Here is a 16,315-nt window from a genome sequence, read left to right on the forward strand (position 1 = left end):
AGTCACATTCAAACTGAATGGGACTGCCAAGAGCCCCTGCTGTGTTAATCCAATGGGCCATTAGCCTCTGCAGAAATGTCACTGAAATGTACCCAGCATGTACCAGGCTAGTTTAAGGCAAGTTTTAGAATACTCGTTGGCTCGTCTGTAAATAGGACTCCAGTAGATGATCCCAACTCAATCTCTTGAGTGGTTGAGGGGCAGGCCACACAATGTATTCTATGCAGGAAGTTTTTTTTGGGGTGGGGTTGTAGTGCACACAAGATCAGTAACATACCTTCATTACCATAATGTAAAAACCACCCTTAGTATCAACCCTATGCATAACGACATTCATTTTCAATTACTTGATCATGTGTGCAGGACTGTACCTTGCCCCAAAATAGCTACAATCTGATGTGACCTGCAGCGGTCTGTCATTCTGATCACAAAACCACCGCTTTTAAACAGAAGAAACGTATTAAAACAATGAAGGTTTTTCATGACGGAAAGCACAGACTCATATATATATATAAAAATAAAAAAAAAACACAACAATATCAGAGTACATCTTTACAAACGGTTTTTTATTGATCTATAAGTTTCCCTGTTTTTGTTTTATTGGTTTTCTTTACAGTTCAGTATTACCAAAAGGCATACTTTGCATTGATAAAGCTGGCAGAGAAGGAAAATAAAAACTGCACTGGTACAAAGGCAGGAGGTAAAGACAGAACGCGGTCTTTGAAGAGGTTGATCTGCTCCCATACATTCCCTTCCCAAATTCCACTTTATGCAGAGAAGATCTGTTAGAAAGAGAAGAGGCAGCCTAAAACGACTGCTACAAGTGGTCCCTGTCTTTCCTTGCACCTGTGAGAAGGAAATAAAAAGGACTTAACTACACCTTTCTTTAAACAGCAGATGCTTAGTAGAGGAGTTATCCAATTTGCTGCCAGAGATGGGTCTGCAACACATTGCCGGCCTCCCTTGCAACAAAGGGGTTAATGTTCCCTTGGAACCCAGACGTCATGAGCTAGAACCCATTCTAGATCCAGGGAAATGATCCAGCAGTATGAAGGGCTGGGCAGTATTGCACTTTGTCAGTAAACAGTTTGAACTTGAGTGAGCAGTCCCGTCGCTTCAGTTCACCAACAGCCCGAGCCATGAAATATGTTTCTCAAAACAAATAAGGGGATTATTGTTGCATATGCTATACCCAGACCTAAAATCTTCTTTTACCGAAGATCCTGAATGACTAAATTGAATTCTCCCATGTCATACAGGAGACAAACAATAGGAGCCAGTTCCTACTTTTCCAGCTTTTAATTTTTTTTTTCTTTAGATCACTTTCAGACTCTCCGCAAACCGTTACCGTCTAAAGGATGGTATGCCTGTCATCCCGGAACACTTCTTAAATTACACTGTGGCATCTCCAATTACCCTGCAACTTCTTTTCTGCACATTTCCTTTGGTTTCTGCTTCAGCAGTACAGCTGCATGACAAATGTTTTGGCAAAAGTGGAATAGCTCCAAGCCCCGGTCCTGCGAAGCATCACCTTATTGCTGCTAGTAAGACCTGCAACTCCATGCAAATAAAAACATTTTTGCTTCAGGGTGCTACAGTGAGGACATTCACTGTATCAAGGATATGCTCCAATACCAACCTGGACCGTACCCATCCAGGAGTTGGTATATTACGGTGATTGACGAAGACTAGAAGCCACCCATAACATCGCTGTGCCACAGCACACTGGCTTGGGTGAAGAATACAACACAGGGGTTTTGGTAGGCTGCATTTAAAAAAAAAATGTAATTATGACTTTTCTGCCCATATACTAGCACTCAAAGCACCCAATAGCCCCCAGTCTGTTGCTAATATGGCAGGGCTGAGGGCACAGTGTAGCAGCTTGTGTTGTCTAACCTGTCCACTACAATGCTCTTCCCAAATCTCATTCCTCTGTTCACAGTACTATCGGTTCTCTGCAATCTGCTAGGAAACAGTTGAAGATGCCTAGGCGGGTCCCAAATGTTATTTGTGCATATCTATTGATATTTACGAGAAACCTGGTTGATGTGGTAGACAAACTACTGAGTGTCTTTGCTCATTTAAAATAAAAAAGAAGGGAGGGGGTGGTGGTGGGGGGAGGAGAGCCTAAAGATAGTGGTTACAAGTACAGCCCTCTAGGTGCTTAAATAGGTGTCCCAATTATTGCAGGTGGACGTTATTTCTGATCCGAGCATGAGCAGTGATACGAGGACGAGCGGTCCTATAGATTGCCCTCTTCTTACTCGTGTTCAGCTGCATCTTAGACATTTAAAAAACAGAAATATGACAACACAAAACCTTAAAAGTATCTTTCAGGCCCAGGAGGTGCTGTCTCTGGTATTATGCAGCACACCAACCTCTCTGATCTCCTCACTGGAGACAGTGGATAACTTATACATATATTTTGCAGAACAATCAGATGTGAAATTAAATAAATATTGGTTTAAAAAAAAACAAAAAAACCTAAGTGTTTTTCTGAGCTCTGGAGTCTCAGTGAGTGTGCAAGGCTGTGGGGGTTCATGCTCCCTCGCTGTGTGGATTGCCGAGTTCGTTTGCTCTGATGTCTTTGTCGTCTTTCTTCCCACCCCATCCCGCATGGCCCTTTAAGTGGTCATCACGTCTGGTGTATTTCGTGGAACATGAGCTCACGGGGGATGGGGGTCTCTGGGCCATAGGTCTTGCCCGCCCGCCGCTCAAAAGCAGCAACCATCTGCTTCACCACCTCGTCGAAGAAGACAGTGGCCAGCTGAGAATGCAGCAAAGAGCGAAATTCAAAGGAGATCTATGGGAGGGACAGAGGGAGAGAAGAACCCAGTATGAGAAATAGGAGTCCAACTATGGTCCTCATTCAATATACCATTGAAGCAACAGTGTCATGGCAGCCAAGCCTCTGAGTTTGTTCACTAGGACACGGGGACACACACACACATACACGGACGGACACACACACACAAAATTAGGGGAAAAGGGGAGGGTTAAGTGATAGTAACTCAAATGCAGCCCCAGCAGCAAGTGTACAAGTTGCATTTTTTATCTCCCTGCACTTCAACAGACCAAAAATAAGACTACATTACTTCAGGGGACATACACCTCACAGCACTTGTAAAATTCTGTGGTTTGATTGCACATCTAAAAAATATCTTCTAGGGCCTGGGTGCTCAACTCCAGTCCTCAAGAACCACAAAAAAAAAAAAAAAGGCCAGGTTAGCAGGATATCCATGCTTCAGTCAAAGCCTAAGCTACCTGTGCTGAAGCTGGGATATCCTTGAAATCTTACCTGTTTGGGGGAGAGGGTGGGGGGGGGGGGGGGGTGAGGAGAAGAGAGAGAGATTGGACAGTTGAGGACTGGAATTGAGCGCCCCTGATCTAGGGCAGTAAATAACAGGTTTACTCTAACCAGCTGGGGTAGGACAAGACCACCCTATATATGAGGGTGTCTCCCATCCCAGGACAGTTGTCTTCTGTCAAAGCTTTTTCCAAGGGAAGCAGAAAAAAACACATGTTTTTCTTAATAAGACGTAAGGAAGGGAAGTACCCTGCCAAAGAAGACAATGAAATATCGGAAAGGTAAATGTCCTTATTTCTTCTATGGCAGTAAATAATGGGATGTTCCAGAGCCATTTTAAGACTGTTGAGAGAGAATACCCCCTACTTTCCACAGAGGGAACAACTGCTTGAAGGGATGTACTATAAAATATATATCTCGAGAGATATCTTTATAGCCATCTCCAAGGTTGCTGCTTTACAAATGTCCTCAGCAGAGGCATGCACCGTTTCTGCACAGGAAGCTGCCATTGCCCTGGTAGACTGGGCCTTTAACCGTAGACTTACTCCCATTAACTTATAGGCTTTGCCAAAAGCCACCTTCATGCATCTGGATGTTGAGGAAACCGATGCTTCCTGACCCATTCTGGGTCCGTCAAACAGTATAAATAACCTGAGAGGTTTTCCCAATACGATCTTTGCACATATGTTGTTGGGGTCCTAACATGTACATTGTGCCACCGACGCTTCCTTATCACAAGTTGGACTGGGACAAAAATAGAGGAACGACAATGTCCTGATTGATCTGAAAATCTGACACCACTTTAGTTTCAAAATTTGGAACAGTCCTCAACACTATTTTATCCTCGTGTATCTGATAGAATGGCTTGCAGCAGAATAGAGTCTGGAGCTCCCCCACCCCTATGTGCTGCCGTTAGCAAAACTACTTAAAATCGTGAGAAACTTCATAGGGAGCTTAACAACTGGTTGAAAAGGTGGATGAAGCAAGCTGCTCTTGTACCAGATTCAAATCCCATGGAGACACAGGAATCCTAATTGTTGGGTCTAATTCTAGACACTGCCCTCAAATCTAGTAAATTATGATATAATGCACAGAAACCTGGCCTTTGAGAGATGCCCGTTTCAAACCCTTTTGAGATCCTTGACGACACCCAGTATACTAGGGACTTCCAGCTGCAAGTATTCCACTTTCCGTACTTTACACCGTAGTATAAACGTCCAGACTCAAGAACAGATTTTAGAAGTCACATGTTTTCTGGACTGTATAAATGGATATAACTTCAGTGGGGAATCTCTGTATGTGACGGTAGGGGGTAGCCAGGCTATCAAATAAAGGTTTAAGCCCATTTGGTTACCCTTGATCCGTCTGTTGGGTTTATATTGTCAGCTTGTGGACCCAGTGTTGTACATGCATAACCTGTAATTGTGCGATAAAATACTTTATTGTGTGTTTTTACCTTTCCAGGAGTGCCAGCGAGCAGAGGTGGCTGTGGTATGAGTTTCAAGGGGGGGTTTGCGGGGAAAGTGCTGGCAGATTGTGTCTATCTAGATGGGGCCCAGAGTGGCTGGTTCCCCTAAAAATGTACCCAGGAATCAGGTCGGATGCATGTAGACACATGGTCCCTGTAATATCTCCCCTTGAAAACACTTGTGCGACGCACCTCAAGGTTTCCTTGCTTCAGCATAGATCAGAAAGGAAAAAGGGGCATAGGGATGTGAGGTGTCCCTGACACAGTCAGGAGGTCCCTAGGTTAAAGGGGATACTCATTTAATTCCCAGGTTACCCTGAACCTGTTATAGGGATTCTGAGGTTCTCCAATCATCTAAGGTTGTGAGGGGATTCTTAGAATCCATACTAAGTTTATTATAAAGTGTGTGGGGAAATGACGTGCAGTTTCTTCTTCTATTCCCCATAACCAGAAAGACTTAGGATTGTTAACACACGTTATTAATAAAATATACGCTTTAAGTACATGAATGCTTTCTGCACAGTAAAATGAGGCACAGGGATGACAAGTGTTCCGGTAGCTGCGGCGATCCCTAGGCAACATAGGGGTTCAGGGGGTACTCCAGCTAGGTAATAAAGCTGAGAGGTTTTTATTAAAATGTAAGGTCAGGTTTTGCAGAGAACAACTTTGTGAACCCCACTAGGGGTCACAAGAAAGAGTCCCTCTCAAATTGCACTCATGCTTTTTGAGTATTATATGAGGCTATAGTAGCTCAGAGTGCCTTACTCAGACATATCAAGAGTGTAGCTGGTTTGATAATGGTGATATCTCAATAATGTTTTCTGTTGCTGTTATTATTTAAGTTGCATATGCACACATATATTATAGTTTGTGTTATCATGCATGAGATAGCCTAGGCTAGCATGGGTCACATCCTATGCTACCTTATAGGGCAACCTCAAATCCTATTGCACCATTGATAACATCTCCTTTGATGGTCCAGTTTCACGGACGGGATCTTATTCACGTCGTTTGTTGATATTACATATATGTTAATAAAATGTTATTATTTTTCATACACTTAGAGGGGTCTCCCAGAGCTATCCATAGCTCTTGCAGTCTTGATATAATATTTGTCTGAGTAAGGCACTCTGAGCTACTATAGCCTCATATAATACTCAAAAGGCATGAGTGCAATGTGAGAGGGACTCTTTCTTGTGACACCTCGTGGTATTCACAAAGTTGTTGTACATATACGTTCCTATGCCCTCATGCACCACCTTCTAAACAGCATATACAATATCATTATACTGATTTGAGCGGCAGGTTCTTTCTGTTGTGTAGGTTTTGCAGAGTGTAAGGTATATTTTATTAGCAAAGTGTATTGAAACATATGCTTGTGCATTGTACCCAGCTGGTGCCTGCCACTCTGTCTAACTCAGAGGTCTGAACTTGAAAGGCCAGGAGGTGTGAGGACCATTTGTTCAGGATAGCCAAGTAGTATCTACATCCTCAGATTAAAGGCATGCAATGTGCATGTCCATTTGATCTATCCAGACTGGCCGGAGTCTCTCACCGTGGGGGCAAGGAGGGAAGCGGGGGCAGAGGCCATGTTTCACCTGCCCCTGGGTTCAGTCAGATGTTTAAGATACCCTGTTTTTTAATACTGGGTTGTCCCAGATTGGTTGGTAGGGACATTTCTCACGCTCCTGCTAGGGAGAGAATTCTGTGAATGAAACAGAGGTTTTAAAAACCCGTACGCAGCTCAGATTTGGCAGTTCCCAAGTTCTCAGATTTCTCTCAAGTTTTTACATTTCTCTCAAGATTCTAATGTTTTTCCAGTAAGAAAGAGGCAAGGCTCTGCTTCAGCAAAATCTGCCTGGAACCTTTGCAGTTCCAAGACTATTGAGGGTAAACTTCTGGATGTTGAAGTTCCTGCACCTAGTAGAGTAGTTTTGTTACTCCAGTCCCAAGTAAGTGTGCTTTTAATCTGTATTTTGTGTAACATTGTGTTTTTGCCTATTTTAAGTGAATAAATTACAATTTATTTCATCATCTTGCTTTGCTCAGAGATATGATCCCGGTATAAAGGTGTAATTGCCTGATCTCCTGTGACTATCCTCAATGACATCTGATCAAATGCCTCCATTTTTGAAGTTGACAGTGTGGATTAGGAAAGCAAACTGGGCCTCGAGTCAACAACACCAGTAATAAGGAGAATCCATGGCTCCTATAGTGACCCATTTCTTAAGTTCGCAAACCATGTTCTTCTGAGCCAATACGGGGCGAACTCAGGAGAACTTTAGTTTATCTTTTGATCTTGTTAACTAACCGCTACAGAAGGAAGAGAGAATTTTTTTTTTTTAGAAGAGATGGAAATCCAAAGCGAATGAGAAATCATCCCAGACCACAGCTTTCGGGTCATGCCCTCTTGACACACGTTCACATTTTATTGTTGACCGCTGATGTCATGAGGTCGACCGGTTGAACTCATTTCCACTTGTTTCCTCCTTCTCTGGAGGAGGAAAACTCCCCGAGTTCTGAAACAGAGGCTTGTCTTTTGTTCTATATATGAGGTCACAATCCTAGTAGCACTCTTTTTTGAAACAATATATGATGTGGTGGATTTGGGTTGAGCTACAGGGGCTGTGGGTTTGTTCTCAACAATAAATGAAACTTTCAGACTGCAGGTGTAATGAAGTCTTACCTAGGTTTTTTTAAAGACTCAAAACTGCATTTTGTCAAAGGAATGGACAAGCAAATTCTTCATCCAGTCGATGAGAATTCTGCAGAAATTATTAGTTTCAACAGCCATCTTTTTAATGGATGTGAAAGGAAACTTATCAAAAAGTGGCGCTCTAAATAATCAGATAATGCAAAGTGATAGTGAAAAAAATATAAAAGCAGTGATACTTATACAAACATATACGAAGATGCAGCTGTGACAGTAGAGGATTGCTCGGTCAATCCTCGTGTTGCGTAATAGTAAGGAAGTGAAACCTGATGAAACCTATGTGGTGAAACGCGTAGAGTGACGTTTTTCCTGAGCCGGCCGGAACCCCAGGAAGTGGACGCAGCGGATGACATCCCTTCCGGTTTACTGGAACGCATCGGTGGAACGCACGCCACGGCAGAGGGGAAGCGGAGTTACTATCCATCCGGCCACAGAGATCCATTGTGATCGAATGCTTGTTTTTTTATTGAAACCATGTGAGTGTAACATCATTTACTTACCTTCCATAAACTGTATATACAGTCTGCACTATGTCCAGTTTTATCTTTTAAATAAGGTCCTTGGGAGCCCATATATCCGGGGGAAATATTGATTTCTGGATCTCCTGTTCGCTCCGTGACATCTATAGCATCCAAAAGATACCTTTACGTGCCTCCAAATTTCTCACGTTTGTGAGTATTTAATAGAGAGTCAAGTCATCTTATTCTGATCTTAATTTAAACAATATTGCACTATTATATATTTTTTTCTTTACATATATTGCGCTTCCCGGAGACTTCCTTATTATCTTTTTAATGGAAAAAGTGCAAATTTTGTAGGTGTAAGTAGCTTCTGGCTTAACCTCGCAGTCTGCACAGAATCTAAACTTGGAGACTGGTTTCCCAGTCCTGAGCCTCCTGGTGAGGCGGGTAAGCGTTCTGGGAGCCGACATGCTGCTAACTCACTGCACTAGGAAACAATGTCCCCTTTAAAAATATCTAGCATCCAGATCCCTACCTTGTGTAATACCTCAGAAGTACTTCAAAAAGGTCAAAAACTATTTTTTGCCAAAAACCACACAATGATGTCATTTCCTCTGCATCAACGAACGCTGCCTCAAGCACAACGAGCGCTGCCTCAAGCACAACGAGCGCTGCCTCAAGCACAACGAGCGCTGCCTCAAGCACAACGAGCGCTGCCTCAAGCACAACGAGCGCTGCCTCAAGCACAACAAGCGCTGCCTCAAGCACAACAAGCGCTGCCTCAAGCACAACGAGCGCTGCCTCAAGCACAACAAGCGCTGCCTCAAGCACAACAAGCGCTGCCTCAAGCACAACGAGCGCTGCCATAGACTGCGTGACAGGGCACGCCAGGAATCAAATACATTTGATTTTGCTGCGCGATGGCCGGGTCACGTGCGCGGTTCTGCCAATAAGGCCAACTGCACATGTGACGTCACGGGAACGCCTCCCGGCATGCCCTCGGTCGCACAATCATATAATAATAATAATAGCGTGTTCTTGTACAGCGCTGCTAGTTTTTTTTACGCAGCGCGTTACAGAGACATTTTGCAGGCACAGGTCCCTGCCCCGTGGAGCTTACAATCTATGTTTTTGGTGCCTGAGGCACAGGGAGATAAAGTGACTTGCCCAAGGTCACACGGAGCCAACACCAGGAATTGATCCAGGTTCTCCTGCTCCAAACTCTCAGTGCCAGTCAGTGTCTTTACTCACTGAGCCACTCCCTCTCAGGCCGTGTACCGCTCCAGGTCAGCATGACGCCGCGCACACACCATGGACGCAGCCTAACTGACCTGGAATGGGAGACGCCCCCCTTAAATATGGCAGTCTTAGAAGCTCTCGTCTTACCTCAGCTGGTTGGAGGAGTAAACACATTATTTACTGCCAGAGGACAAAGAATAAATTATTACTTAACATATAGTTTAAAAAGGAGTTGCAAAAGGAGTTGCAACAACAATAAAAAAAAGTGATAGCACGCTTACATTTAGAACAATATGACATAATTTCGTCAAAATAGATAACTACCAAAAGATTTCACAATGAGATCTGAGCAGGGTGTGAAATGGATAAAAAAAATATAAAAGTTAGAGCGGTTTTTAATTTAAATGGCTTAGTGTCACACTGAGGTTTTAAACACATTGCTTTTAGGAATGGTCTTTAAGTTCTCTTTTTCTTCCTATTCATATGCATCATTGTCACATATAATCCAAGTTTCCAATTCCAAAGAAATATTGATGTTAAATGATTTGAGGCATCTCTAATACGGCTTCATTTGCCCGCCACAAACTGCAAAGACCAGTCTCCTCTTCATAGATTAGGCGTCTTGCTGCATCCTATTAGAAGATGAGGATGAGGGAAAGCAGCGCATCTGCAACCTGCCAGTACCAAACTGAGCATTTTGATGGGTTAATAGTAGACATCTATGTTTTGCTATAGCAACAGTTTATAGTGCCTGGGAGAAACTCTTGGAACAAAATAATTTTTCAGGTACATCCCACACAGAAGTTGTTAAAGCGGCACTTTTTGCTGTTGTAAATCTGCTGAGCCGCAGTACTTCCAGTTCGGGGGACGTCCGATCCTTAGGAAATGTAACTTGTACAACAAGACTTGTCAAGCTCAAGCAGAACAAAATGGGTTAGTATCACTCTGGTGGCAGGGGAGGTGGGGGATCTCTGTTGTGAGTATCGCAGTTCAGCTTCAAATAATGTAAAAAAAAAAAAAAAAAAATCAATGTAACCTTATGTAAAAATAAATATTTAAGCTAATTGTGTTCCCGTTAATTTGGCTTAATGGGGCGTGTGAAAGTGCGATTGAACCAGGTAATATATAAAAACTTTCCACGCTCAACACAAAAAAAAAAAAAAAAAAAAAACTTACCGAGAAGTCTACGGTGCAGGTACGAGGATAACCAGGGATGCCAGGGCTAAAGCGCCAGATGCTTTCCAGATGATTGAAAAGGCGCCCGTCAGTACAAATGGCCTAAGAACATAATACAATAAAAAGAAGATATATATAAAGTATAGTATAAATCTATTAAACCCATTCAGTGTCTGAGGGTCCTGTGAGCAAAATGATATGATTATATACAGTAGGGTCCTTTTTTATTATTATAGGTTTCTGGAGTGAAAATTGATGTGGTTCAGCGCCGCTTCCCATACATGCTGAAGAGTTTACTTTGGAATACGCCTTTAACATCTCAAATTCTTATTTTATGGATAGATTTTAATGTTAACAAGATATCCTAGCAACCTGAAAATCTTAGGACACTGGAAGCTTTGCATTCTGCTGCACTTTATCATCTGATATAAAAGCTTCATACAGAAATAGCGGATAATAGATTGTATTAACAAGTTTTAACAATTTAGAAAATATTGCCCTGCTTAAACCCTTTTGCTGGCCCCTGTGGGAGGGAAATGGCAGAGATAAGAAAGTTGGCCAGTTTTTCTTGGTTTTCCCTTTCCTGGCTTCAAGCAATGTCACTAGCACATGACTTGAGAGTCTGACCTTGCAAGCTACCTTTACACTATAAAAGGGTAAGAAAAACATTTGGGCTCCTTCCAAACAGTCAGAGCCAAATTTAGATGCATGTGCAGGCGAGATATAGAAGAGGGTGTACAAGTATTGCAGAGTTTTACAGAGCCATGCAAAAAGTTCTATATTTCAAGTAATAATCCCCGAAGAACAGGGCTAAAGTTGTGAGTGGAGTACCTCAACAATTGATACCCTTGCTTTTTAACTAGTTTAACTAGAAAATACACAGAGTATAAATTAAAAACACAGATCTCGGAGCGCAAAGGTCCTCAGGTACATGTGAAACAAGGGAGAAGATAGTGTTATACTATTTGACAATATGGACAAGTCGGGAATGGACTAATGTTAATCCCACTCACGTGGTGTCCAATTCAAACGAGCAATGCAGAGGACAAACCTCTGCATACAAAACAGCGGCACTCATGAAATAATCCTTAAATCAAACAAGATCTTCTCCTTATGTAATAAAAGGAGAGGAGAGAAAATAGTGCAGTGCATGTTTACCCTCATAAAAAAATGCACTTATAAAACAGAAGAAAAAATAAAAAAAACGGAAGAGTAATAAAGGCAGTAAGTAGGACCACCCGGGGCCCATCCAAGCTATCAAAGCCGTCCTGTTTCCTTTAAGGATCAATTCAAGAGTGCTGCTGTTTGTATGCAGAGAGGTTTTTACCTCTGCATTGCTCGTTTGAATTGGACACCACCACGAGTGGGGTTAACATTAATCCATTCCCAAATTGTCAAATAGTGTTGCACTATTTTTCCTCCTCATTTCACATGTACCGGAGGACATTTGCGCTTCAAGATCTGCGTTTTTGTTTGTAATCAAGATCCCCTGGAAAGGTGTCTTTCGGAACTGCACAGTCGCTTATGGTTTCCACATTTGTATGTTTTGAGAGATTGCGCATTTTTTCCACTCCGTGTTATTTGCACAGAAAATATAGTAATATTTACAGAGAAAAACAGATTAATCTCAGCTGCATAAGTATTCAACCCCTTTGCTACTGAATCTGAATGGGTGCAAATAAAATTGTTTGAAAGGTCACAAAATTTGTGAAATGGTCACAGACTGTGTGTAATCAAAGTCGTTTAATGTGTAGATCATTTCCCTTAGGTATAAAGAGACTTTCAAGTTGCACCTCGCAGTGATCCAACAAAGCTACCATGAAGACCAAGGCACTTTTGACACAAGTAAGGAATAAAGTGGGAGAGCGGCACAGAGTAGGCGAAGGGTACAAGAAAAGGTCAAAATGCGCCGATTATCCCTCTCAACACGGTGTGAAGTCCACCATTAAGAAGTGGAAGATGCATCATCAACACCTAGACACTACCCAGATCAGGTGAAAAAACAAAACAAATAAACAGCGCACAAAAATGTAATGAGTGATATTAATAAAAATATAGTGACATAAGTGAAAGAGTGCAACAAACAAGAGTAAGCAGGTAGCAACAATTGGTCACCTAAATACGTAACCTTATACCAACATGAAGGTGATGAGGTCTGCTGCTATCCACGGAAAGATGGCTTACATCTTAAATAACTAGGACAAAACAAGAGGAAAAAGTGCACAACTCATAGTGTAGTATGCAAAAAATTATATTGGTGCAAGTAAAAAGCGAGTATCACACGTAGAGGAATATAGATCTTTTAGTCATGTTATGCACAAACCAGCATGATGTTACTGCAAGACAATAGGGGACCCTCGCAGGTGGGCGATGGCGTCAGCTCCTCAGCCATGCAGGCAAGGCAAGTCTTTAAGTGTTCCAATATGGCTGGTATCCGTCAGATTAGTAAATCTCCTTTTGAAGTTCTAATTTCATCAATAATGGAGTCACAGTCCAGTAATAATGCCAGACGAAAAGGGGATATTGTGGCCAGCATCAAGCACACTATATGTACTACAATAACTCTGGGACTAACCTGTATGGCAGTATGTGATGGCTAATACACCAACGTTATGCAGCCAGGCAGGCAAGTTCAACACAGATGCTGAACTGCACAGGATCAGATTCCACTTATGGATTGCAATGTACACAAGTTAGGAGACAAAACCAGTGAAAATCTTGAAATGTGAAGCCCCTCTAGGCTATATCTTATGCACACTCACCCGTAGAGCAAACGGCAATAAGCAGGGGTACAATCACTAATGCCGCGAGGCACTAGGACAGAAGACCTGCTGCCGTGCACGCCGATGATGTCGCTCTGGTGTACATTAGCTGCAGCTAGTCGCCGTTACTGAGGGAGCACACGAATAGAATAAAAATACTCATAAAAAACACCCGTGATAACTTATCCAACGCGTTTCGTAAGATGAGCTTACTTCATCAGGCAAAGACTACCCAGATCAGGTCGCCCTTCCAAACGGAGTAGCTGGGCAAGCAGGAAACTGGTTTGGAATGGCACTCTGAAGCCAACAATGACCTTGCAAGGTGTGCAATGTTCTGTGTCTGAGATGGGAGTCAGAGTTCACACCAACAATAAGCCAGTTCCTTCACAAAGCTGGCCTGTATAGACAGGTCACAAGAAAGGAGCCATTACTCAAAAAAAGACTAATCTTAAATCCGGTATGGAGTATGTGAAAGAATATAGCCGATACTGCAGACATGTGGAAAAAGGTTTTGTGGTCAGACGAGCCAAACACTGCACATCACCCAGTCAACACCATACCAACTGTCAAGCATGATGGTGGCAACATGTTATGGGGACGCTTCTCTTCAGCAGGGACTCGGAAGCTTGTCAGGATAGAGGGGAGAATGGATGGCACAAAGTACAGGCAAATCCTTGAGGAAAACTTGATTAAGTCAGACAAGACTCTGAAACTTGGGGAGGAAATTCACATTTCAGACAATAACCCGAAGCACAAAACCAAAGCCCCACTGGAATGATTGAACAAGGAAAACGAATGGCCGAGTGGCCCAGTCAAAGTCCTGACTTTAATACACTTACATTAATGGCGAGACTTTAAGACTGCAGTCAATAGATGATCCCCAACAAACTTATCAGAACTGGATTAATTTTCCCATAAAGAATAGGCAAAAATGTCACCATCATACTGTGCAAAGCTAGTAGAGACCTATGCAAAAAGACTCAGCAGTAATTGCTGCAAAAGGTGCTTCTACCAATCACTGCCTTAAGGGGCTGAATACTTCTGCCACGGGTAACTTTCATTTGGTACATTTCCTTTACAGACATTTAACCTCGTCTTCATATAAACAGTGCTCCGTTTAATCACTACAGCTTTGTATCGTAGAATAAAAATAATAATAATACGTTTGAACAGCTGTGCATACATGTGACATTATTGGTAGGGGGTGAATACTTCTGCAAACCACTGTGTTTATACATATGTATATGTAGTGGTAGAATGCCTACCCTGTTGCTGTCCTCATGTCTCAGACTTACCTTTACAAGGTGAGGGCGCACCAGTGTAAGGATGGAAGTGTATCGTTCCATTATGGGAGGGAAGCCAATTTCCAGCTGTGCTTTGGCATATCCTGTACGCTTAGAGATTACTGTGGACGTTTTGCACCATGGCACAAACAGCTTGTATTCTTCCACATTGGACACCACCTCGTACATCTCCTGCATGGCATACCTAGGGATCAGTCACAGGGGACACCATTATGTATAGGTAGCGCGGGCACAACTTTCAAATATCAATACACACACACACACACACCATGTAAGGAGACCAACGTTTTTTTCTATATTATCATCATCACTGTACGTAATTGGGATGGTTTGGGTGGTAGTAAATTTTCAAACAGCATTGCATAGATTGTGATATAAATATAATGAATACTTTCTAAAAAGAAATAAAAATTGTATAATAGTATTTAGAAAATATGCTAAATCTCGTAGTAGGTAGAAGTATGGAATAAAGAGGTGAACATAATTTGTTAAAAAACTGTTATAATGTTAAAATCAAATAGGTTTTAGTAGAATTATGTTCACCCGATCCTAAATTCATCCATATAGTCCAGCATTATTTTTCTATAACCTGCCTGTTGCATATTAAAGTTATATGAATAATCGCTTGAATGTATGAGGGCACTGGTATGGTTGCTCTCTTGGCTGTCTGCGTTTAACACTTCGCATACGCTTCAGGCACCTTGGGTGACATAGCGCTCTGGCTGCAGTAGAAGCACTGTACTGTATGCCAGAGATAATGGTGAAGAACAGGCAGACAGCAGACCTATCTGAGACATGCAAATGTGCTCACAACTGATATTTTGCATTTATGGTCATGTGTTTGGAAACAACTCCCCCCCCCCTCCCCCTTCTGAATCAGTTTAGTCAAAACTGACCCCCGTGGACAGTTTGGAGATACCGTAATTAGAAGATATAAACACAAAGTGCTTGATAAAAGGAAAACAGCCAATGTGCGTATCAGAGTTAGATACGGCTGCTGCCTGGTCATGTGAATCAATGGAATTTCCACAAAACTGCAAATAATGTTAAGATCACACAGGGTTGAGGACCCGCTGCACGCGCGTGCACGGCCATCTTGCTTGCAAGTCACTGCGATCTGCGGTGAATTTGTTTTGGCGCGGGTGGGGGGGAGGGGTGGCCAAAACGAGTCAGGGGGCGCAGCCATTGAGCCCGGGGAGAGGGAGGGAGGAGGTTGTGGGTTCGTAGGAGAGGGAGGAGGAGGGGGCGGGGGGGTGGTGATACAAGGGGCGGATTGATTGGGCTGTAAAGTCCCCTCTTCCCCCGGACTGTGCGAAACACACACCCCACCTTTTGGAGGTGGAGGAAGCTCTGACGGCTCCAGCGCCCGGTGCTGACAGGCTCACCAGCGCACCACGTCACCGCTCAGGATCACAGTCCTCTTGCATCCCCTGGCGGCTGAGGGGTCACAGCGCGTAGCGAGCCTTGCAGTGAGGAGGGACTGGGGTCGGCTCGGGAGGACATCATGGGTAGGTGAGTGACGCGCACGCAGCCGGTCCTCAGCCTTACTTGTACTAGCCCCATCCTATTTGTTTGGCTCATGCTTTTTCAAACAGCTTTTATACTAAAAACCATGGCTACTTGTGTTCTCTGCCTTTAACGATATCACAGGATCAAGAGTCTACATAGCAAAGAAACACATTTCCACAACTATACACATTTTATCTAGTGTAAAAAAAAACAAATAAAAAAAACAGTTGCGGAGATTCATCAAGTCCCGATGTGGGTTATCACACCCAAACAAGCATCAAGAGCCATTTAGGTCAATGGCTGTTAACCTCAGATCCGGGTGAGATACTCTGCATCGGAGCTTGGGGAATCTGCCCCAGACCCTCCTGCACTTTAC

At 42.9% G+C, this 16,315-nt stretch overlaps 1 protein-coding gene across 4 annotated transcripts in view; it reads right to left on the reverse strand.

Annotated features, from left to right (window-relative positions):
* Positions 1-545: 545 nt before the first annotated feature.
* Positions 546-16,315, reverse strand: part of LOC142489832 (coenzyme Q-binding protein COQ10 homolog A, mitochondrial) — a 31,972-nt gene continuing 16,202 nt past the window's right edge. For 2 of the 4 annotated variants that reach the window (XM_075591298.1, XM_075591301.1), the window contains exons 3-5: positions 14,422-14,614; positions 10,365-10,466; positions 546-2,803 (exon numbers count right to left, since the gene is read on the reverse strand). In XM_075591298.1, coding sequence (XP_075447413.1) covers positions 2,636-2,803; positions 10,365-10,466; positions 14,422-14,614 — 463 coding nt within the window. In that variant the 3' untranslated portion in view covers positions 546-2,635. Of the gene's footprint in view, positions 2,804-9,565; positions 9,821-9,844; positions 10,183-10,364; positions 10,467-14,421; positions 14,615-16,315 lie in introns of those variants that run through there. The other 2 variants (XM_075591299.1, XM_075591300.1) reach the window with 2 other exon arrangements.

The sequence above is a fragment of the Ascaphus truei genome, chromosome 3, assembly GCF_040206685.1.
Source record: "Ascaphus truei isolate aAscTru1 chromosome 3, aAscTru1.hap1, whole genome shotgun sequence".
NCBI classification, from domain to species: Eukaryota; Metazoa; Chordata; class Amphibia; order Anura; family Ascaphidae; genus Ascaphus; species Ascaphus truei.